General features: G+C 46.9%; 1 protein-coding gene across 1 annotated transcript in view; it reads right to left on the reverse strand.

Moving 5' to 3' along the window:
* Positions 1-815: 815 nt before the first annotated feature.
* Chat (choline O-acetyltransferase) overlaps positions 816-24,674 on the reverse strand; it is a 47,058-nt gene continuing 23,199 nt past the window's right edge. Inside the window, exons 8-15 of the mRNA XM_057770506.1 lie at positions 13,863-14,032; positions 11,565-11,665; positions 10,641-10,769; positions 8,178-8,300; positions 6,389-6,530; positions 6,199-6,261; positions 3,276-3,413; positions 816-1,097 (exon numbers count right to left, since the gene is read on the reverse strand). Of these exons, the coding sequence (XP_057626489.1) occupies positions 816-1,097; positions 3,276-3,413; positions 6,199-6,261; positions 6,389-6,530; positions 8,178-8,300; positions 10,641-10,769; positions 11,565-11,665; positions 13,863-14,032 (1,148 nt within the window). The remainder of the gene's footprint in view (positions 1,098-3,275; positions 3,414-6,198; positions 6,262-6,388; positions 6,531-8,177; positions 8,301-10,640; positions 10,770-11,564; positions 11,666-13,862; positions 14,033-24,674) is intronic.

A 24,674-nucleotide genomic window follows, 5' to 3' on the forward strand; every position in this document is an offset into this window, starting at 1 on the left:
TCTTGACACCCTCACAGTGCATGGTTTGATATATCCAGTAAATACAGTGAATTTATTTCCTGATAGAGAACTGCAAGTATAGGCTTGGTTCGTCCAGATCAGTAAGTAGTTCAAAGAAGATCACACAGACAATGCCTGCTGGACAGTGTCATCCCAAAGGGCTCTGCGACCATGCAGCCCTTACTCACAACCCAACCCTTAATCTTCACAGCCTTGCCCAAAGACTTAGTTTCCTCCATTATCAAATGAAGAAAGTTGGTTCATTCTAGTTTTTCTTTCTGAATATCTGCATGAGATTATCTGAACTCAAGGAAGACTGCTGTGGACCATAGGAGAAAGGTCTTTGGGGGTGTGGGCCTCTGTATTTTAATTGGCCTCGGGCTATATGTGTATCTGTGAGTGTGTGGAGGGATGGTGGCAGATGACAATCCAGGGCTAACCTCTACTTTCATGTCTTATTGGGTCCATACCATGTGACGAGATGACACATCTTATCGTTAGGCAGAACTACCATGTGCACCGCTGGGTGCTGCTGGGAACGAAGTACAAATGTTAAGTTTTTGCAGATCCCAGAGGAGGCTCCCAGCCATCCTATGCTGCTTCCAAGCTGAGCTAGTCTCATTTCCACTGGTAAAAGCCAGAGACCACCTTGAAAAACAATGAGGGACTCTTTCTCCTAACATGCCAGGTTTGTGTGATGCCTCCCCACACAGCCTGCTGGGTTGGGCCCACGAGGACAGGGGAGCAACAAAAAGCTGGGCTGGGGGGGGATGGGAGCAGGGCTTGGTAGGGTCTGGCTCCTGCAGGAGGTCAGGCTAGTGGCCGGCATCAAGATTGTTTGCCCTGGTTGGGTCTCTAGTGTGTTCCTTTGTTGCTGCTGGCTTGCCCTCAGCAGGCTGCCGTGCACTGCAGAGATCTCTCATGTCAGCAAGGCTTGCTCCCACAGCTTCTGCAAACTCCATGGAAGAGGTCTCTCTGCAGCTGTGAAAGCTGGAGATGCAGAAGAGGATGGCCTCAGGCTGGGGGTTGTAGCAGGCTCCATATCCGTTGGGGACCACGGGGCCATAACAGCAGAACATCTCCATGGTCGTGGGCACCTGGAGAAGGGCACAGGTCAGAAGCAGCTTACTGGGGCATTCAGCCTGGAACCTGATAAGATGTGGTGGGTGAGTCCCTAGTTCCTAAGACCTCAGTGCTGTTTGTTCCCCTGTCTGTCTCATCCTGGATTTGACCAGACTGAGTGTGTTGGTATGAATGAATGGGCATGGCTAGGGTAATAAAGAGGAGCCATCGAGGTGCATGGTGTCGAGGGAGAGAGACCCCAACCCACTCCCCAGTGTGCAATTGGCTCTGCTCGTAGAGCTGGAAGCTCCCAGGGCGACCTGCTGCTCCGGCTTGAGCCAAGACTTTCCTTCATCTAGGGGCCATTTGAGGCGCTGTGGCAATCAGGCTAATTTACTAAACAGCACCCTGGTGGCACCCAACCATTAGATGGCTTCCCACAGGGAGTAATTTATGAACTGGAGGAAATCTGGCCCATCTTCTCTGTTGATTTCCCCCAGATCCGTAATTACTGTCAGTACCGCCTGGCTGGCCTGATTTCCTCCCCAAGGCCCTTCCGTGCACAATTACTCGGCACCGGGCACCTCCAAACCTGCTGTCACCTGGAAATTTAGTTAATTGTCTAAGATGTTTTGAATTCAGAGGACTGAGGCTTTGCAATACAGATCTCCGACCAAGAAAGTGTGTCTCTGAAAGCCCAGGCCATCAGCGCCACTTTCGGGCAGGAAAGAACGGCTCACACCCCACCCTCATTTTATCAGTTGGTTTTAGGGAAAAGGAGAAGGGATTGTTGAACTCCAGTAACGTGGGACAGAGTCCGTGTTCACTCCACAGGTTTTTGGTGCTGCATTCTTGGGCCTTCTCAAACGACACTGGCCATTTTAATGGGGCAGAACAAGCCATCAGTCTTGCTAATAGAGTCACTGCATTGTCAGATAAATTTGCCGTGCAATGCCTGAGGCCATGAAGCCATTCCAGAGCGCTCTCTGCCCATGGATGGTTTCCTGAAGAATTTATGTTGTAGTATTCTGCTCTCATTTATTCATGTCTGCAAGCTCACGGCTCTAATGACAAGATTAAGTTACTGAGTGGGCTTTTACCCTCAACATTGCTTTGTCGGCCCCCTTTGCCGCCCACGTCCAGCGGTTTGCAGAGAGGGTGACTTCAGGAGGCTGGCGTGTTCACGTGTGTCCTCCCCTCCCCTGCAGCTCCCCACTAAAGAATGTCATTTTGTCTCTGTGGTTGCGGTCCTTTAACACCATTGGCATATGTTCAGCACCAGGCTGGTGGCCTGGCCGTTCATTATCATAATCTCCGTGACCTAACTGGGGACCCTCCAAGCAGGCCTGTTAGGTTTCAGATCCTAGGGTCCTCTGCAGTGGAATAAAGTCACATGACAGATGGCAAAACAGTACTGCATGCCCCCTAGAGCCCCCAGATGGGTGTGTTCTCAGGCTGCCTACCTTGGCTAAGGAAGCCTGTGGCCATTTCTGCTTAGGAGGTAGGAGAATAGCAATTCCCTGAACATTTAGATCATCCTACAGAAGGGGACAGAACACTTGAGAAGTAGAGCCTCGGACTGGAGAGATGGCCCAGTGGTTAAAAGAGCTTGTAGCTCTTCCAGAAGACCCAAGTTAAATTCCCAGCACTCATATCAGACAGTTAGGTCACAATTGCTTGTAACTCTAGCTTCAGGGGATCTAACACCCTGTTGTGACCTCTGAGGGCATCAGCAGACATAGAGCATATACTCACATACATGTACACATACCTAGAAATACACACAAGTAATAAAAAGAAGAGCCGGGCGATGGGGTTGAGAGTGAAGAGGATATGTGTTGACTTCAATGTTTGATGGCACAGTAGAAAGGATATGGTTGACAACAATAACTCAAATATTTCAAAGTAGCTAATAGAAAGGACTTTGAATGTTCTTTAAATCACTAAGATGATAGATATACCAATTAGGCTAATTTGACTGCTACCCATTATATGCAAATAATTCAGCATACACTGTACCCTGTAAGGATGTATAATTTTTGCATAATTGACATATATTAAATATGCAAATATACTCATGAGTGAGAGAGAGAATGTATGTGTTGTATGTATGTTAAAAATAACAGAGACAAAGACAGATTCCCAGTCATTAATGTCTTCAGAAACTCCCTGGTTCTACTACGAGGCCCTGGTCACACATACAGAATCTGTACCTGGCTGGTGGAGAGGACAAACCGGTTGCTCATCAGGTATGTTTCATCCATGAACATCTCAGGTGGTTCCTTGCACAGGTCCCGTGCCAGCTCCCTCAGTGCCAGCAGGTGGTTGTCAATGGCCATGCCGGTTATGGCCTAGAAGTCAGGAACACAGAAGACAATGAGACCTGCACTTCTCTCTACCTCTCTCCCCTTCTTGTATCCTCAAGACCGGGGATGACTCCAGCAGTCACAGCCCTTACTTAAACTGTTCTGGGTAGATAGTCGGTATGACTGTATGATCTTCTGCTCAGGCTGACTGTTTTATATGCAGCCTCTGCTCCTGGACTCCACTCCTTTCCTTTCCCTCCTTCCCTCCCTCCCTCCCTCTCTCCCTCCCTTCCTCTCTCCCTCCCTTCCTTCCTTCCTTCTTTTGATTTTTCAAGACAGGGTTTCTCTGTGTAACAGCCCTGAGTGCCCTGGAACTAGCTCTTGGCTGGTCTCGAACTCACAGAGATTTGCTTGCCTCTGCCTCCCGAGTGCTGGGATTAAAGGCGTGCGCCACTGCTGCCAGACCCTGCTCCTGGACTCTTGCATACTGCCGCACACACAGGCTGTGTCCAGAGAGGGCTGGGATCTACCTCACAAATGTCTGGATGGAAGGTAGGTGAGCCCATTGCCTGCTACACAGCTGTGCCAGCATGCTATTATAACACAAGTATGGGTGAGCCTGCTCCCCGCACCAGCCTGCTCTGGCCAGGTAAAGAGTATATGGGGAAAAGGCTGGCTCATGTGTTGGATCCAGAAATAGGGGAGGGGTGTCAAAACTGTCAGGGTTAGAATTGCACCATAACTAATTCTTCACCCTCCAACACAAAGCTGGGACAGGGTTCATCACCCAGTTGGGACAATGTGTAGACTCACTTAAATTTGATTCATAATCTCAGTAATTAAGTCAGGAAGTAGATTGCTGAGCAAAAGCTCTGCTGATGCTAAAGGCAAAAATGTTAGCTGAATGATGTGGGCTCTCTCTCTCTCTCTCTCTCTCTCTCTCTCTCTCACACACACACACACACGCACACAAACACACACTCACACACTCACACACATGCACGGATATGGTTAAACTCTTTTCAGTAGGTGGAGTGGAAGAGGGAGAACTCCAGGATGCCCTGAGGAGAGGATGCAGGGACTGGAACTAGGGCCAGAGCCTTCTTCTAGGTCTCTCCACCTTGAGGCAGGGTGGATGGCATCTACACTCTTTTATTTGCTTTTTGTTTGTGATTCTGTCTTTATGTGGGGCAATCTCAGAAGTGGGGAGACTCAGGAGACTGTTCCTAGACAGTAGTCATAACCTGGTTACCACCAGACTAATCAAACTTTTGGGGTTTCGGTTATGTATGGTGGCCATTTAGCCGTTTCAGTCCCTCTCAGGTTGAAACCGTCCTTTCCCAGTGACCTTTGCTTAGGTTTACAAGGCACGTATTCATATCTGACAACTGCTCTCCCTCCGTTAAGAACAAATGCATAAAGATGCCACAGAGGCTCCTGTCTCTCTGAAGTTATCTAATTACAGTCTGAAAAGACAAGTTATAAAACGTCAGTTAACTTTATTCCTAATTTATTTATGTGAGGTGTTGCTGGAGATGGACTCGGGCACCTCATACATGCTAAGCAAGTGTTCTACCAGGGAGCTACAGCCAGGTCCCATGGTTTGGTTCTTATATGCCCTGTTGGTACAGAGAGGAAGGACTCCAAGCCCTCCCTGGTAGGGGACACTTTTCCTTTCTCTGGTGACCTCTCTCTATCCTTTCACTGTGAAGGTCCACCCAGGGAGTTGTTATGCAAAGCAGCCTGCTCCTGCTGCTCTTGTCAATCAACAGTCCTTTAGAGGGGTGGTAGCCATGGGTACAAGGACTCCGGATTTTGTTCCCCATCTTGGACCTCCAGGAGCTACTGTATCCCTGACGCTGCTACCATGGACAGCAGAGGGCCAGAGGTCTGTGTTGGTAGTCACCGTCTTGTGATTCTCCTGCTCTGGGTTCCTGAGTACTTGGAACACAGGCTAATACAGTGCTTAAACAGAGCAAGCATAGCTATTAAGATGATTAGGGATGGAGTTAGAGGAAATTCTACACTGATGATTCTAAAACCCAGACATATTTTGTGTTTGCTTTCAAGTACATAGAGAAAAATTTCATCAATTCTTCTCATAGATTTTTGCCACCCTTCTGGTTGTTTTTGAGTAATCTGTAATTAGCATATTGATCAGTAGCTCGAACCCCATTGTTTATATGCAAATAATGGCTTTGAGATATTAAAAAATAAATTATTCCCTCAAACTAGAGAAATAGTCCCCCCACAATTTTGATTTCCCTATTAATTTTGAGCAAAGACCTTCAGTTCACAGGCAACATAAATGAACATATAGCAATCAAGAGGGAAAAGTAGCCCTGGGTGATAATAAATTCTGACTCCTTCCCAGTGTTCCAGGGACCAGGCTACAAGTATTCATAGTTATGATTATATCAACAGATTTCAGATACTACTCACTGTTCTCTGGTGGGACCTGGGGAGGGCAGGAAGGCTGTGCTGCCCATGTTGTAGAAACAAGACCTGTCTAGTGGTAGAAGTCTGTAACCAGTCCCAGCCACTAGACAGACTGAAGTAAGAGGATCCCACATTAAAGGCCAACCTGGGCTAATAGTGAATTCAAGGCCAGCCTGGGCAACATAATGAGACTTTTGTCGCAAAATGAAAAAGTTAAAAAAGAAAAAAAGGACGTAGCCTATAGCTTAGTGCCGGAGCACTTGCCTAGCCCGTGTAAGACCACAGCGTCAATCCCCAGTGCCACAAAATAACTTTAAAATGAATAAAAATCAGGGTCAGTAGCCTTGCTGAGTCACTGAGCAGTTGGTGTTGGGGAGGCACCACCACTCACCATGACTGTGTACTCAGTCTGGGCCTGGATGGCTGACTTTAGCAGCTGAAGTTTCTCAAAAGCCTGTGGACAAAGGAGAGGGCATAAGGGCAGCCGGAGCCAGAGAATCGTGTCATGGAACAGAGTGCGCGGGCAGCCAAGGCAGCCTCATGGGCCACCTTGTGGCTCCTTAAGGCAGAGAGGGGTTTACCAGCGTGGCAGCCTTGTGGTCGGTCATGGCTTGCACAAAAGCTAGAGCCTCTGGCGTGGCCGATCTGATGTTGTCCACCCGGCCTTCCTGGAACCGGCGAATGGATGCACTCTCGTAGGTGGGCACCAGTCGCCGATACAGCCTGAACAAGACAAAAGATGGATGGCAAACAGTAATTTGTTCTCAGGGAGTCATAAATACTGAAAGAGAAATAGCCCCGGCAGGCTTTATTTTCATAGCTCCGACATGACGTGGCGTAGTATTTCATTTTAATGTTAATAGAATTCTAGAGGAGAACTCCAAAGATGAATGCTGGCAAGTCTTTGATGTGAAGAACCGTGTACACTTTTATACACTGGGGACACCATGTTGATATAAATGAAGAGGTGATGGTTGCTTTTGAAAAACAAACACCACCAATCTGTAGGAAACCTGGAGTTTTCTGTGAGGCCCAGTGAGTGTTGACTGATGCCACAGCACAGATGAAAGGCAATCCATCACCATCACACCTCTTAGGGAAGCCTGCTTTACTTTACATGGATCAGCCATGGCCTCTAACCAGCAGTTGAGGAAGGGGAGTGTGGACGGATGCCCAGACCCACAAGCATGTCAAGGTGCGTCTCATGGGAAGGATTGTGCCTGGCAGCCCCACCCACTGTTTTCGTGTCCTGGCTGTGCTAGCAGAGCTCATGCTGATGGTGACAAAGCCCTTCTCCCTGAGCATGGAAACCAGGTGAACAGGCTTGCATCCCTGACCAGTAGAATCCCCACTTCCCATCAACCAGTAACGTCTGTGGAGTTGCGGGTAAGGGGTAAGACAACAGAGCTCAGACCAATGAAAGCCTGGTGTCACACAATGAGCCGTGGCTCTACGTCTTACTACCTTTATAGGGTGTGTCAGCTCCTGGAGGGACATTTTGATATGATAGAAAACTGGGCGACAACAGAGCTCAAGATGCTTGCTTCTACTAAGAGTATCTCCAGACAGTTCTCTGAAAGGTGACATTTCCATTGGAAGTGACAGGTGAGAGAGCAGATTGACAGCCAAGGCCAAGGTCTGGAGGCCAAACAGTTTACAGGAGGGCCGCAAAGCACAGGGGTGGGCCCCAGGAGTACCAGACAGCAAGCGTTAGTCTTGGTTGTGTATGTCCAAGCCCTCTCTTCGTGAATACAGGACTGTGGGGAGCATAGATAGGAGCAGTGCTCCATGGAGCCTAGGAGGCAGCTGGTCAAGCAAAGGTTGTTGATCGTTTTGGAGGGACGGATGGTGGTGGTAGGGAGGGCAGACAGCAGACTTGAGAGACATCTGGAGAACTGATATCGGGGTATGTGGGTGCAATAAAGGGAAAAATCAATAAGGAGCCTCTAGTCTTTGATTAGACTAACTTGGGGTGGCGTGGGTATCATTGCTTCCATGCCTTGAACAAGGCTTGGAAGACCAAGGAGATAGGGGTCACACTACAGGGGCTCAGATGGGTGGAGGGAATCAGGTGGAGGACAGTCTCTGCAGCTTTTTGGTCTTCCTAACCCAACTGATTTTCCCTGCTCTGCATGGCAAGCTCTTGGGTCCCAGCTCAGACGTTTCCCCAGTTAGGACACCATCCTTCTTCTGGAGTTGATTCTGACCTGAAACCTACTTCAGACGGCAACATCTCCGTAGAGCTGACTTTGACCACCTCCAGCGCTCTGCTCAACCGTGAAAGTCACACCTCCCTTTGGGATGTTCTAGACTCTAAGGCACTCGATTTGACAGTTGACCTGGGTGCAGGCTCATCTTGCCTTCACCCACCTGTAGAAGGCCAGCTGGAGGGCCACCTGGATGAAAGCATCAGGGCTGTATTTCTGCTTCTTAATAAATGTTTTTCCATAGTTGTCAAACTTATAAACAATGAAGTCCAGATTCTTTACTATTCTGTGGAAGAGAAAGAAGATATTTTGCATGTGAGATGGGCCACCTCTACCACAGAGCCCACCCAAGCTTTCTGAACCTGGCCCATGCCCTTGTGGTCCAGAAGGTGAGTGCACAGCCCTTACTCTCCAGAAATGCCCTAGGGTATCAGACCTACCTTCACCTATCATGCCTTTCTGAGAAGTTCAGCCTAAAGGGGCCTTCTAGGGAGAGCTTCCTGGCTGCTGCACTGAGGTGGGAGGAGCATGGAAATGAGACATTTGCATGGGCAGGGTGAGCCTCACCCACACACTCCCACCTGCTGGCTGCCTACAAAACAAGCCTGGCCGGGCGGTGGTGGCGCACGCCTTTAATCCCAGCACTCGGGAGGCAGAGGCAGGCGGATCTCTGTGAGTTCGAGCCCAGCCTGGTCTACAAGAGCTAGTTCCAGGACAGGCTCCAAAGCCACAGAGAAACCCTGTCTCGAAAAACCAAAAAAAAAAAAAAAAAAAAAAAAAACAAGCCTGAAAGAGACTGGGTTGGAACAAGGGTCCAATGTCCCTGTGGATCCTCAGCTGTCCTAACAGTTAATTTCTCAGCCTGCTGTCACCCATGGACAGTAGGACTTCATATCTGACTGTCATGGTAGCTCCAGCGAGGGCGGGGGCTTTGCTCATCTATTGCTTTACATGTAACAGAAATCCCAACTTACCCAGTGACTGCCGCTAGGTCTCCCAGGGCATGCCTATCATTCTCAGAGTGTCCCAAAGCTTCCCTGTGTCTACACAGAAACGCCTATGCCACCCCCGTATTGACCAGTGCCATCCTTTATAATGAGTTAGGGGTCTGGTCTGACTGTCGTGGGGGTATTGCCTGCAAGGTGTATGCCATTGTCTCAGGTCCTACAGGAGTAACCTGTAACCTACAGGAGGACGGTAGCCATCCGCTGCCCCGGCCCACCTTAAATCAGTCCTCCTGCCTCACATGAACCGAGCTCCTAGGAGTCATGCAGCTTGGGACAGGAAAGACCCCTACCTTTTGACAGATTCCTTGGGCAAATTTCTCTTTCACCATGGCTGCTCAGAAACCCCCTCCCCACACTTGGCTCACCTAGACCTGCCACATCTCACAGACTGTTCAGGTCCAGGCCCTGTTAGGAAGAAGCTGAGGGACTTAGGAGCGCACAGGGCCACCTCAGGTCCCTGAGAATAAGCAGATCCTTGCTGATCCTTCAGCCATTTTTTCTGACCCCCCTCTGGCCACCCACCCACTGTGGATCCCCATCGTAAAAGCTGAGATGTCAGCATCATTCCATGGACCCCTGGAAACCCCTTCCACACTCACTAAAGCTAGGCAGCCTTGACGGCAGTTCTACGTGAGGAATGCTCCCGTTCTAGGTTTCCCAGCTTGGCCACACTGTCCTGCTCACCCGTGCTATCCCCATAGACTCCTCACTGGCTCCCCCACAATTGCTGCTGAGGAGGGGCTCCTCAGCCTAACCAAGGAAGGCTCTTCGCAGCTTGGCCCAGATTCTCTTTTATGTCCCAATTCCAGCCAGCTTCTCATTTGCTGTCTCTATAGCATCCTGGATCTTTATGAACCTTCAGAGGCTTAAACAAGCCACTGTCTGCCTCCTCCCTGCCTGCTAGCCCCTCAAACTGCTTTCATCCTTCGGAGGCCTCCCTTGTTATCCAGGCAGAGATCAAGCCCTTGTCCATTGTCAGCTTAGGGTCTGCACGTCTGTCTCTGTTTCGGGCACTTCATGCCTCCTACCTCATTTGTTCTGGGGTCTGCTTCTCCCACTGAAGTCTGGAGGATAAGCCCAGGGCACGTTCCTATCTCAGTTCCCAGTGCTTTGCCACAGACCGGACACACTAGAGCTCTACAAATTTGAGGAGTGAGTAAATGAGTGTTCTCACGCTCATCTCCGGCAGGGACTAACACCCACAGTCCTTCTGCCTGTGTCCCTTAAGGCCCGAACCAGCCCCTCTCCTGGGAAAAAGGCCCCCTTGTCAAGTTGCCGTGTAAAGCCAAGCAAATTGAAATAGCTTGGATTCAAATAACTATTCAAAGTGGTTGTTTATTGCATCAACTCCCAGCCTTGACTCTGCCTACTCAGGTGAAACCTACAGGAAAAAAATAGCTTCATGTTTGCATTTTATGAAAATGGTGGATATTTGAGCAAGGTTATTTCCTGAGAGCCATGACTCCTCTTTAGCTTGACTGCTTTTCCAGTGAGGGGTGAGAGTGGGTGGAGCCTGAAGGGGAACAGAGTCCCAAGGGCCTTTGGAATCAACCAGGGTGCTTCAGCAGCTGTTGAGGGGGCAGAATGGGCCCCTAAAGGAAACTTAGGGTTCCCCTCACCTTTGAAGTTTCTCTGCCGAGGAGGCGAGGTGACCTTGAGTTTCTGGGGAACATTTCCACCTCAGTCTCCTGGGGGCAGGGAGCTCACTCACCGAGTCAGCTCGGACTAGCTTCTTGTTGCTCTTCATCCTGCAGACACAAAGGGACAACAACCTCCTGAGACCCTGCAGCTGGGGACTGTGGATGGCATTGCTTTCCCGTGCAGCCATCTCGGCTGCTTCTGTGCATGGCTCCTGGAGTTTAGGGGGTCTGAGCTGCCCACAGAAGCACCGAGCCGATAACAAACTCAGCGAATGACAGCCAGGAGCCCATCCGCTTCCGCCTGACTCCCAAGGGCGCCGCTTGCTTCTATATGCCCTAGTGTTAAACCATGTTCAGGCTTGTGGAAGACTTGGGAATGACGTAATGAGCTGCGTTGTTCCGTCTCCAAAGGTTGGTTTGTGTCTCAATCACTCCAAAGACTCTTTGGAAGAGACTGAGAACCTACACGGGTGAAGGAGATGCTGGAAGAGAATGAACAAAACCAGGAAAGCTAGAAGGGATGCAGTGTGGTTAAGGCACAGAAAAGCAAGGCTTCACCCCAGCCAGCATGAAGGCTGGGGACCTAGCTGGTGATGGAGGGGACCTCCCTCTGTGCTGGGCCACCAAGCACCTGTTGCTGGTCTCAGGACCAACAACAAAGACGAACGAATCTGAGCTTCCCTGGATCAAAGCCTGGATCCCCTGCGTCTTCCTGTCTGCCCTGAGTTTCCTGCCCGATCTGGACCTCCCATTCGTCTGTGGTGCACAAAGCTCATTTCGCAGTTCTCAAGCTGCTTTCCAAATCCATCTTTGGCTCAGCCGTTTTCTGGACTGACACCCCAGTTTCTCCTGGCTTTTTATGGCAGCACTCTGAGGCCTTCCTCTGCTCTTCCCCAGACTCACATATGTTTCAGCAGGTGCTCCGTGCACTGTACCAGAACGATGCCATCAAATGGGGAGTGCTCACACACCACACCGCAGGTGCCGTCTTGGCCCACCACAAACTGCAACAGGAAAGAGGCGGGTAAGCTGACCCTGCAGTGGACATTTCCAACTAGGCTCTGGGCCTGGGTTCGGACAGCCTGACTACTGGGGTGTTTCTCCTTCAAGGATACCTAGGATCCCCACCTTCTGAAAAGGATATGCTGCAGATGCCTGAGAGTGCAGGAGTCTCAGGGAAGCGCCCACAGGACTTCAGGCAGTGAAGGGGCAGCCCCAGTTCCCCACTGCAGCAGTCCCTGGGTCTTAGCAAGCTCACATCATCTGGTGCATGGTCTATAGGGTTGAGTGGTGCTCAGACCTGTTTGTCCTTAATGGCGTGCACAGCAGACACCATTCTCTGCCGCTTTTTGTAACCATTTGCCTAATGGACTGCCTCTGCTTCTCTGAGCCACTGTTGATTTTATTCCAGGGAGCTAGACCAGTGTCCATCCCCAGAGCAGCTGCCGGTAATTGAGTTGCATGAATGAATAAAAATAACAATGTGATTTGGTGGTGAGAGGATTTGTAGGGAGAAATAACAGGTTCCTTGGCAGGAGAGGTGTGGGGAGAACGTCCTGTTAACCAGACACCAGCTCCCAGTCTGCTGTTGTGTCTGGTTGAGGAGGAGACGTCCTCAGGACTCTTTGAACCCCTGGGCTTGACTCATTTAAACCTGCCCAGTAGAGCATCTTACAGGATTGAGATACAAATTCTAGAGAAAGGCTCTGGGGGGGGACCCACAGACACCATGAAGATTCTGTGGGCCTTTTAAAACCTGGTTTCCCAAAGACTGCATTGAGCTGACTTGGGAAAGGAATGCTCTCGGAGCTCAAAAGTGTTATGAGAAGGACAAGGCTTGACTCTTGGGGTATACCCCAAGCGAAGTGGGGTTCTCTGTTGTTCCTCACACTCAGACTGCCCTGGGTAATGGACAAGTTCTTAGGGTGTTTCCTGAAAGCATGGCCTGGAACCACAGCACACACACTTGGAGCTGCCTCTTACCATACCATCCCCCAGTCTTGGTTATCTGTGCCAGACCCTGGAATCTCAATGTCTTCCAATAATCCAGCCAACAACAGTCACACACCCACAGAGTCCCTTTAGACTCCCAGTATTCTCCTTTCTCTCTCCCTTGACCAGCAACCTTTCTTTCCCTGTGAAGACTCACTCTCCATCCCCTCAAGTTCAGGTTTATGACACCTCCATAGCACCCTGATTCACCTATTTTCCATCCTGTCTACAAAATGGTGAATCTGTACCCATGCCCTATGAGCACCTTTCTGTCTCTGTCAGTTAAAGAAGGGAGGAAAAGAGATCTTTGAAAAACTGCGCCCAGTGCTTTCTCTGCTCTGTGCCCTGGACATCCATTCTATCAGTTTCATTCCCAGCACAGCTCTGTGAGTGAGCCTAAGCCATTAGCACCAGTGTGGAGGCTGAACAGCCAGCACTCATCAGAAATAACAGAATCACCATGCAAACCAATAAAGAAAATAACCCACCAAACGCAGGGATGGGGAGAGGAGAAAATGTGCTTCTTCTGGGAAATACTTATGGGGGTGGGCTGTCCCAACCCAGAGAGACGGTTAACTTGCTTTCATGTGGTCACTGTGAGGGTGTGGTGGTATTAAATAAACAAGATTGTATTAGATGTTGGCAAATTGTGGGATAGGCAGGGTGTATGGGGGTTGGGTCGAGGTCTGAACCAAACAGCCAAGCTAGAGTACAGCCCATTTGCATGAGCGTTTTCCTCTCAGTCAGCATAAGATGTCCTGATGCACGTGAGTGAGAAGCCATGGATTATGTGATTGTAACTTAGGGTGTATTTAGGAAGTGCTGGGTTGCCCTGCTTCTCGGTGTGTGTTGAAATAGTCAAACCAGGTGGTGGGCATTCAGAAAAGCTGACATCCCTGGTCAGATCCGAATTATCCCGTTTAACGAACTGTTGAGGACTTACTGGGTGACTGTGTGGTGCTCTTCCACCCCAGGGTGGCCATGGAGGTGGGGAATGAGCCCAGGTGTAACAAAGCTCTTCCAACACAGTGGCATGGCAGTCAGGGAGTCTCAGTTGGGTTCTAGCACACGGCTCCTGAAAAGAACTCTGGCTAGTCTGTAGGTGACATGGCTAGTACAGTCTGAGTGGCAGAAGCCAGTGAGAGCGTCTGCTGGCAGCCAGCTCCAGAAGAGGCTATGCACTTGCAGGACCACCACCAAGTTTCTTACCTGCAGGGACTTGTCGTACCAGCGATTCGCCCCATTCAGGCTGCAGCCTCCTCCATGAAGGAGCTGGAGTGCCCTGTGAGTGTCACTGAGCTCCCCAGTCCCAGGAACATCCAGGCACACCAGGCAAATGCAGCGCTCAATCATGTCCAGGGAGTCCCGGTTGGTGGAGTCTGCAGGACAGGCAAGAGTGTGGCCTCAGGTCTGAGGCACCCACAGAGTCCCACACACCGCAGGCAGATTGCCTGTCTTGGCAGGACCCTGCAGTCAGATGTCCTGTCCTGACCCTCTGCTTTACCCCACTGGTCTCGGGAAGGCTGTTGAAATCTAGCAGTACCCAGTGTGAGGCCACTGGTTCTGCCTGCCCAGATGAAGGGGGCTGCTTCAGTCCTGTCCAGGATCCTACTCCCTTGTGCAACAACACCCTCACCCTGACATGGATATTACCGTATCTGTGCACATTGATCATTCACTTTTTTTCCAAGTACTCAACTTTGTCCTGAAAATTTTAAATTAGGCAGTTTCACATGAAGAGCTGAGAGAAAGGTGTTGCTTGCCCTCCATTTCCTGCGAGGGTGTGGGTTCAGAGTCTGAGCTGAAGGGGGATGGGCAAGCCTTAATGAGCTGGTTGGAGCTGGTTAAGTCACATAGAACTCACTTATCAGGGCAAATGGGCTAGAAGCCACTAGATGTGCAGGACACATGTCATCTGGGAGCCCAGCTGACCTACAGCTTATTCTTACACACAGCCTCTAACACTTCCCAAGAGACTGTCACGTCCACCTGGCAGGTGGTGCTGACCATGGGCACCTGTGGCTGCCACCTTTCCTTCTTCCAAACAGGTGTCTTTCTTGAGGCAATTCCGTTTTCCACCATCCCATGCTGGTTATGGGTGTAATAACACATCTTTTGCCTTAAAGTTTGTCAAAATTTTAAGTCCACCATAAGCCCAAACTTCACAACTTTGATCTAAAATTCCAAGGAGCTACTTCAAGACCCAGAGGAGACGGCTGAGCATAGCCTGGGGTCTCTGAACTTGGGGCTGGATGCAGTGGCAGGATGGAGACAGGTACCCTCAGCCTCTGGGCAGGGTGAGAGTGCTCTATGCACAGAAGACTTGGGATGTAGTATTAGGCACCATCATGCACCATTGTGGCAGGGGATGCTGTCCGTATCCTACAGCTTCCCTGCTCCCTTTACTAGAGGACCCTGCAAATAGCTTGGCACATAGACTACTGGCTAATGCTGCAACTTCCAGCCTCCTCTCAGCTAGAAGCAAGCAAATGTCTAAATTCTTCCAATAAAATCTATAGGTAAGAGAGTCAAGCACCTATTCTCCTCACTGTGCCTCCCTCCCCACTGTGTCTCTGGCTGGGAAATGATCATTGTGCTTAGCCTTGCACTGTGTGCTCTATGGCAGCCAGGGTGGCCTTTGGGCTCCCAGACTAACCAGTGCCTTCAGAGCACAGGGAGGATGCGCTTCATATTCTTTCCCTTACTCCCAGGGAGCTACCTTATAGAGGAGCAGCAAGTCCTCTTTGCCACTCTTCCCACCTTCCTCTACACTGTGTAACTCCTGAGCATGGGGCTATATCACCCTTCCTTGTCTGCCGTCCTTGGTCCTCAAGGTTCTGGCTGTCATGCAACCTTCCGGGGGCTCTGATCTGGTTAGTGTTCCATGTCTGTGGACTCAGTGAAGGTGAGACCTCCATTTAATGTGGGCAAAGAAGGATCCATTGTTAGTAACAGATATCAGGGCACTTTCCTGAGCTTAGGCTCAGATAGGAGTGAGAGCTATGGCCAAGTAAGAGATACATGCATACAATACTATAATAATACATACATATGCATACTATAATGCATGCATACAATGCATACTACAATACATGCATAAATATGCTTACTATATTACATGCATACATATGCATACTGTAATAGGAGACTGACAACATTATCATGTCCCATTTGCAGAAGGGGAAAAGAAAATAAATAACCTGACTGTAGGGCCATTTCCAAGATCTTACTTAAGCATGAGGTCTGATAATAATTTCCCAGTAACTGGACAAGGCTGGATTTGTTCCAATCATGTAAGCCCCAGGCCCAGGTCAGGAGCAGAGCACCAAGAAGGTCAGACTTGGGAATGAGGAGTCCTCACAAGAGTCACTGAAGGATCCTGGACCGAGGCTATATGGTTAGAGTAGAGTCAAGGATGCCTGCAGACATGGGAAGACTAAGACCGTGCTGGCTAGTGCGGGGCAATGGGCAGCGCAAATGCTATACGTCATTTCCCTGTTGGCTTTTAAGGAAGATACCTTCCTTAACCAGGAATTCTTAGAAACCCACCCAAACCAGGGTGTGACAGACAGGCATTCCAGAAGTCCATTACAAGCTTGTCCAGCCAGGAAGCTGCAGCAGGCCCGATACTACCTCTACAGGGAAGAGTGAAAGCTTGCCATGCCCCTCCCAGCTGTGCAGCACAGGCTGGCAGCAAAACGGCTGTTCCTCTGCATGCTAGTAGCTCGACCTCCTTCAGACAGACGGTAAGGATCCCCGAGGAGCTGCTGAGGCCTCACTAGCAAACGCTGGCCATGTCTGGCCCCGCAGCTCAGCACCGTGCACTAGGAACCAGGCCCTGGCTCATTAGGCAGGATGAAATGGGAGCAGGACAGCGGCTCTGGGAAGCCAGGTGGCCTTGCAAATGAACTCCCTGAATGCAAGCGCAGATCCGTCCAATACTGACAAGTTTATTGTGTGAGGCAGGAAATGAAGTACACCCACACTCATCTACCATGCCTGTGGCCCAAGTGTAATAGGAATGCTGGGTGGTGGGCTGGAAGCTCGTGGCAGGGGCTGTTTGTCTTGTGACCTCCTCTCGGGGCACGTTGGGGCTTGACTAATGTTGTGCATCAATCTTCCTCAAGAAGCCCCTACTTCCTAGTAGGAGGTGGGAGCTGAGCAAGAGGGAGTTTCTCCTGACCCTCACAGCATCAGCGGTGTGGAAATTCCAGAGACCTGGAAGTTAGAAGCTTCTAGACTCACTCAGGTGTTCAAAGAAACAACATATACCTCATGCCTCTGCCTCGAAAGGGCAAGACTCTCAGATCCCACTCTCTGACATGTGTGCACATGTGTCATGCACAAACGCAAACACATACTCAGCCCTCTCCAGGACTTCCACCTTCTTGGTCTGTACCAGGAAAGGTACAAGTCACGTTTCCTTCCAGGAGCTGAAGACTCCTCTGAGAGACAGAGCTTCTAATCTTTCGCCATGTCCATCATAACGCCTTTCCTTCCCAGCACGAGGGATTACATTTCTGGGAGATAAATTTTCCATCAAATGGCCGATATTTTCCCCTAATCTATGGACTTGGGGAGGTACTCTTTATCATTCCAGTTCCCAGTGGCTGAGATGTCAACGAAAGTATGTCTTTATCAGTGAAACCTCTCTCCTGTGAATCAGAACCAATTTGAATTGAGTTATAAAACCTCTTTAAATTTTTCAAAAGAGAGAGTCTTGTCTTCTAGGAAAATGGACTAGGTTTATCCCCATTCATCCCACTGAATGTCCTCGGTAACTATTATATTTAAAACAACATAAGGCGGCTCTGGAAGATGGGAAAGAAGAAAGCATGCCAGACAGGGCCCTCATAACCTAAATATTTAAAACAACATAAGGCGGCTCTGGAAGATGGGAAAGAAGAAAGCATGCCAGACAGGGCCCTCATAACCTAAAAAAAAAAAAGCAGCATGGTGACAGGTCCGTTGACTTGGACTAAAATGTATTCCATGCAAATCATAAATTAAATCTCCAAGCTCCGTTATGACTGAATTTTGAGAGAGAAGTATTAAAGCAGTAACTGAGGTTAAATAAAGTCATTAGCAGGGGCTGCAATCCACCCGTAGGACTGGTTCATAGAAGGAGAGGTACCAACGATAAGGACATAGCGAAAAGGCCTTTTAAAGACTAAGTGATAAGGTGGCAGTCTGCAAGCCAAGCAGTGAGGTTGCAGGAGAAACCATCCTTGCTGGTACGTTGCTCTTGGGTTCCAGTTTCTGTAAGCTAGAAAGGCATTTCCGAGTCAGCCAGTCTGTGCTGTTTTTCTTATTGCTTCTTAAATAAATGAACACAGAGAGAGTTCCCCCTTCCTTTTCATCTAAAATAGTCAGTCCATTTCTGGAAGGGAGGAAATCAAAAACATGAAAATACAAACGGGGACACACACATACAAAGACAACACCCTACACCAACCTACTCTCTCTATTCATAGCAAAATAGGAAACTTTGGGTTAAGCCAGATGGATTGGTGCTTGCTTTTAATCCCAGCACTTGGGAGGCAGATCAGGTGGATCTCTGAAGTTGAAGCCAGCCTGGTCTACACAGTGAGTTCCAGGACAGCCAGGGCTACATAATAGAGAGACCTTGTCCAAAACAAAACAAAACAAAACAAAACAAAAAAACAAAATAAGCAAACAAAAATCAAACAAAACAAACCAAAAATCCCTCCAAAAGAAAGAAAGTGCTTGGATAACAGCCTTTCTATTTCAAACAAATATCACCAGAAAAACTGTACAAGTCCCCAACTCTATATACACCTAGTTGTTCTACCTCCTGCTGCCAGCTCATGGTCAATGGAGAACCTAGTCTGCATCACTGATCTGTACTGAGGCGCTTCCCCCTCTGTGGATGTCAGAGAAGCCATGGTCTCTTATGGAAGTTGGAACTTCCATCTCCACCACACGGTGACCAGTTTACCCTGCCACTTTTCACACGGCACCCAAAGAAAGCATGGCAAGACCACAAGTTATTATTTAGCAGTAATAAGGACTATTCTCCCACCAGAATATCAACAGAATGAAGAACTTCGATTTCTGTCTTTACCTGGGTGTGATGAGGTAGCATCTCCCCCATCACCAGGTGCAGTAGTAGGTGAATTAGACAATTGAATCCGCAGGTTAATATAACACCCAGGGCCTTATAACATAAGTCACCCAAGTTCCAGTAGAAACTGCTCACCACGTCAAGAACTGGGGAAATTTTGACTTAAGCAAAGGGAAAGAAGTGTTCAAGTCATGTGACATGTTTTTAAATACAGCACTCATGAAATGCATCAACAAGTAACTTTGAACATGTTTGAAAACACAGTTTTTTTTAAAAAAAGACAGAATGTATCAGCAGATTAATAGAAACTCTCAGAAAAAAAGTTACGAAGAACCAAATAGACAATTTAGAAATAGAAAACATAATACCAGTAAATATAAAATCAGCAGATGGATTTGAGATCAGAAGGTAGGGGGCAGAGAAGAGAGAAGCAGAGAGACTGGGAAAGAGAGAAGAGCACCTATGCGACCTGCAACACACACAAAAAAATGTAACTTTAATGGCATCAAATTCCCAGAAGAAGGAGAAAAAGGGGGCAGAACAGAAATACTCAGAGAAGCAATGGCTAAAACTCACAGAATTAGTAAACCCCTCAGTCTAAAGACTGAAGAGACTAGCAATCCAAACAGGGTAAATCAAAAGAAATCTACGCCGACATATATCATGCTGAAAGTATGAAAAGCAAGAGCAGGCGGGTTTTTCTTTGATTATGAGTGAGTACATATTATATTTCCCTTTCTGAGTCTGGGTTACCTCACTCAATATGTTTATTTCCTATATCCATTCATTTGCCTGCAAATTTCAAGATGGCATTATTCTTTATCACTGAGTAGTACTCCATTGCATAAATGAACCACATCCACAAACCCAGAAAACCTAGACAACAAAGAGGACCCTAAGAGAAACACATATGGATCTAAATAGGAAGGAGGAAAAGACAAGATCTCCTGAGGCATGGGGGTCATGGGAGAGTTTAAAAGGGGAGAGGGGAGGAAGGGAGGGGAGCAGAGAAAATGTGTAGCGCAACAAAACAATAAAAAAGGAAGCAGCAGAGGAAAGTATTGACAGAAATGGCGTGATCTATGGAAGAAAACCAGAGTGACAGCAGACTTCTTACTGGATCCCATGGGGCTGGAAGGAAGTAGGAGTAGAAATGAAAGATGTGTCAACACAGGATTCTACATCCAAACAAAAGCCCTTTAAAAAGGAAGAGAAGCCAAAGCATTCTTAAAAGTGGGGAACGGGGTGCAACTCATTGGTAGGATGCTTGCCTTTGATCCTGGGGTAGGGGAGAAAATGTATCTCTAGCTTGTCTACCATAAAACAGTGACTAAAGAATGTTCAAAAAAATAAAAAAAATAAAAAAACAGGGGCTGTGATGAAGGGAATACTGGTACATCACCCAGGGTAAAAGACACTGGCCAGAGTAAAAGCCTGAGTGAAAAGTTCATTTTTTAATTTTTTTTGTTTTTCTGTTTTAGTATGAAGCTAAGTATATCAATACTTGCCATGGTTCTAAATACTTATGAAGACAAGATGAGTATATCATAAAGGGAAAGTGGTAAGTTTCCTGCATGTCACCAGAGCTGATTTATTCAACACAAGACTGATAAACTCTGTATACTCAAGGCAATACTTACATGAACATTTAGAAAAGGTCATACGAACAGATAGCGTATTATTTTTTGAAAGACCATGTAATCTATAGAAAGGCAAGAAAGCTAAGAAGGAATTAGAATCCAGGGGAAAATAATTTAAAAACAGAGAAAACAAAAATATAAAACAGAAGAGTTAAGTTGAAACATGCCAATAGCTATTTTATGTATAAATAATCTAAATATACCAATTGGAAATAGTGGTAGGAGCCAGGTGGTGGTGGCACACATCTTTAATCCCAGCATTTAGGAGGCAGGGGGTCTCTGAGTTCGAGGTCAGCCTGGTATACAGAGGACAGCAAAGGCTACACAGAAAAACATTATCCCTGCCCCAACCCACCTCATACACCCCAAAAACAAAGAAAACAAAGAAAAGAAGAAAGAAATAGTGGTAGAATATATTAGAATGTTACCCAGCTACATGCTGCCTACAAAGAACTCACATCAAATATAACATAAATATAAGAAGGAAAATACTATTTCATGCAAGCATTAATCAAAAGAAATCATGAATTTGAATTAGTGCGATATACACTTAAAATCAAAACAGAACTAGAGACCTAGGAGCATAAATAAGGATAAATCTGCAAGATGGCAGGGCAGTGCATATGTTATAGGTAACAAACTCTGAAGCAAAACTAACCGCACTGGAAGGAAAAATACACAGACGTTGAGGTGAGATATCAGCACTTCTCTGTCAGCAATGGACAGAAGAGCTGGGTATAAAATCAGCAAGGACACAGAACTCCATCCCAACACCCAAGAGCATGTGTTTGACATTTACAGAATGTTTCCCCCAAGAATAACAGAGTGGACAAGAAGTGCCTCCTGAACCTATGCCCAGACAGACTACATCTAGGGCCACAGAACAGCCCTCAGACACAGAAAAGAATGAAATAGCACTCTGTTCACTGACTATGATGAAAACGAAATAGAAATAACAGAAAATTGTCGCCGTTGTCACCCAGCACAGCTAGCTATCCTTAGTAATTCTTAGGACGTCCTACATAATCTATTAACAACTCTCAGACGGCTGGCAAGATGGTTCAGTGATTAGAGGTGCTGCTGCCAAGCCTGACAGCCTGATTTATCTCCAGAACCCATATAGTGGAAGGAGAGGCCTAATTCCAGCAAATAGTTTTCTGATCTCTACAGAAGCAAGTATGTGTTCACACACACACACACACACACACACACACACACACACACACACGATGTAAAAAAACCCTCTCAGAATTAATAAAGGAATTCGGCTGATTACAAGATACCCAATCAACACACTAAAGGTCAGTATAGTTTTGTATCCCAATGACAAACATTCATAAAAAATAAAACCCCAATTACAATAATTAAATAAAAATTAAATACCTCATTGTAAATCTAACAAAAATATATGGGACACTTTTAGGCTGAAAATATAAAACCATAAATGAAAGAAAGAAAGCTCAAAACAAGAGGCGGGCTATGCTATGCTCTCCCTTTGAAGACCCAATATCGTGAAGCTCTGTTTTCCCACGTGGATACATGGGTTTAGCAGAATTTCTATCAAGCTCAAAGTGGACTTCTTTTGCAGATAGACATGAGATTATTCTGAAAAAAATGTATGAAGAGCCAATAGAAGTAAAATAGTTGAAATAAATTGAAAAAGAATAGAATTAGAGGAATTAGCGTATTGAATTTCAAGGCCAATATAGCTATATAAACACCACCATATCATATTGGCAAAGGGATAAACACACACATAAATGGAATAATACAAAGAACTCCCTAACACAGACTCACTGAACATGCCCCACAGGTACTGAAAAAGGTGTAAAGATTGTTCAGTGGAGAGAGGTGAGCCATCTTCAACAAAGGGTCTCAAAGCAATTAGACCTCACAGGAAAAAGAAAGGAAAATTGTGACATGAATTTTATATCTTATGCAGAAAGTAACTCAAAATGGATTTCTGACTTAATAGCATATGCTATAATGCTACAAAACTTCCAGGGGAAAAAAAAACCACAGGAGAAAGGCCTTCACATCTAGGCTGAATCAGAGAATTCTTAGTCTTGACACCAAAAAACAAAACAAAACAAAACAAAACAACAAAAAACACTCCACGCTTATAATTGATAAATTAAACCACAGCGAAATAAAACCGTATTGCTCATTAGAATGTTCCATTAAGATAAGCTATAGTCTGACATATTTGGAAGCCATGTATCCAACAACTTGAGTCTAGAATATATAAGCAGTTCTCCAAACTCATGATGAGAACAAACCCAGTTAGCAAATAGTCACGGATGTGAAATGATGCGTCATTCAAGAAGACACACACGGAAAATTATCACATGCAAAGACACTCAGTGTCATTAGACATGCGTAAAGGCAAAAACACCCGTATGCATAAGATAAGAATAAATAAATAAATAAAAGCTTGCCAAGCAATCGCAATGTGTCCTACTGGTTTTATGCCTGAACATTTCCCCGGAAATAATAACACATTCCTGTAAACCCCCACATGCTAAACTGGGTGGTGGTGGTGCACACCTTTAATCCCAGTATTCAGGAGGCAGAGACAGGCAAATCTCTGAGTTCGAGACCAGCCTGGTCTATAAAGCAAGTGTCAGGACAGACAGGGCTACACAGAGAAACCCTGTCATAAAACAAAACCACCAAAAAAATTTTAAATAAGTCGCTTGAGAATTATACTGAGTAAAAAAAAAAAAAAATCTGACAACCACATATTCTATAGGATTTAATTTCTGTAATATTCTCAAAGCAACAACGCTATAAAAGTGGAGAGATCTGCGGTTGCCAGGGGCTAAAGAGGAGCTGAGCTGGGAGAAGGCAAGTGTGGCTCAGAAGTCTGCTTCGGGAGTTCCTGAGGTGACAGAGATGCCCTGCAATTGCCTGTCAGCACGCTGGTGTTTGGCTGTACTGTAGCTTTGCGAGAGTCAGCTCTAGGGAAAGCAGAGACAAGTGGCTTCTCTCTATGTTATGTCTCGCAACCTTGGGAACACCTATACTTATGCCAAAATAAGTTTAACTCTTATAGGGGGGAAGAGAAAGAACTCTTTCCCATTCTTCCTCCTCTCCTCTATTGCAGTCTGGGAGTCTCAGGTCATGCCTGGTCCAGACTGCTTGCAGACCACACCCTATCTCCATTTCCTGGAGATCCTGCCTAGCCTTGGTGTACACCCAGCTTTCCTTACTTATTCTGTGGACCCTCTCAGGCCTCTCTTTGTGTCAGCCTCAGATACCTGGAAATACTTTCTGTCTGACGCCTCCTCTTGTAGTAGATGAGAACTAATACAGAGACCACAGCTGGACAATCTACGGGGAGTGGGAGGCCTTAGAACATTCAGTCCTAAATGTCTCCATCGAGCCCCTCCCTTAGGCTCAGGGAGCTGTGAGGAAGAGGAAGCAGAAAGATTTTAAGAGTCGGAGGGGATGGATGACAACAAGGAAACAGTGTCTTCCAGACACAACAGGACCAAGCACATATGAACTCACAGAGACTGTGACAGCATGTAGTGTCTACACAGGCTCAAGACAGATGGGGTCTCATGACTGAGAACGAAAGTGGGCATGAGCCCCCATCCCTAATCAAGAAGCTATGTCCAATTGAAAACCACTTGCAAAGGAACATTAGTCTTCTCCGATAGAGTCTGACTGGGTATATAAACCACACGGAAGGGCAGGCCCCAAACCCAGTAGCTGGCTCACATGAACTCAATTGTATTTTTGTAGATTTTTTTGTCTCATATTGCTCTGTTTGGGCATTTTTTTTCCTTACTGGTCCCTTGCTTGTATATTATAGTTTCTTATTTTGGTTTTTTATGGGTTTTGGGTTTTTGTGGGGTTTTTTTTGTATGTCTGTGTGTCTGTATGTATGTGTATGTGCATATCTGTATATGTGTCTGTATGTATGTGTATGTGCATATCTGTATATGTGTCTGTATGTGTGTATTTGTGTGTGTGTCTGTGCATGTTTCTGTATCTGGTATGTATGTGTGTGTCTATGTGTGTATCTGCATGTGTGTTTATATATGTGTGTGTGCCTATATATGTATCTGCATGTGTTTCTATATGTGTGTTTGTGTGTGTCTCTGTACATGTGTGTATCTGTATGCATGTCTCTGTGTGTATCTATATGTGTGTGTCTGTGTGTGTGTATGTGTGTGTGTCTGTATGAATGTTTCTTGTGCTTTCTCATTGCTGTTGCTGTTGTTTTTATTCTAGCTTATTTGTTTTTTATATTTGTGTGTTTGTTTTCTACAGAGAGAGATTGGAGGT

This window comes from Chionomys nivalis, chromosome 5 (assembly GCF_950005125.1).
Source record: "Chionomys nivalis chromosome 5, mChiNiv1.1, whole genome shotgun sequence".
Lineage (NCBI taxonomy): Eukaryota > Metazoa > Chordata > Mammalia > Rodentia > Cricetidae > Chionomys > Chionomys nivalis.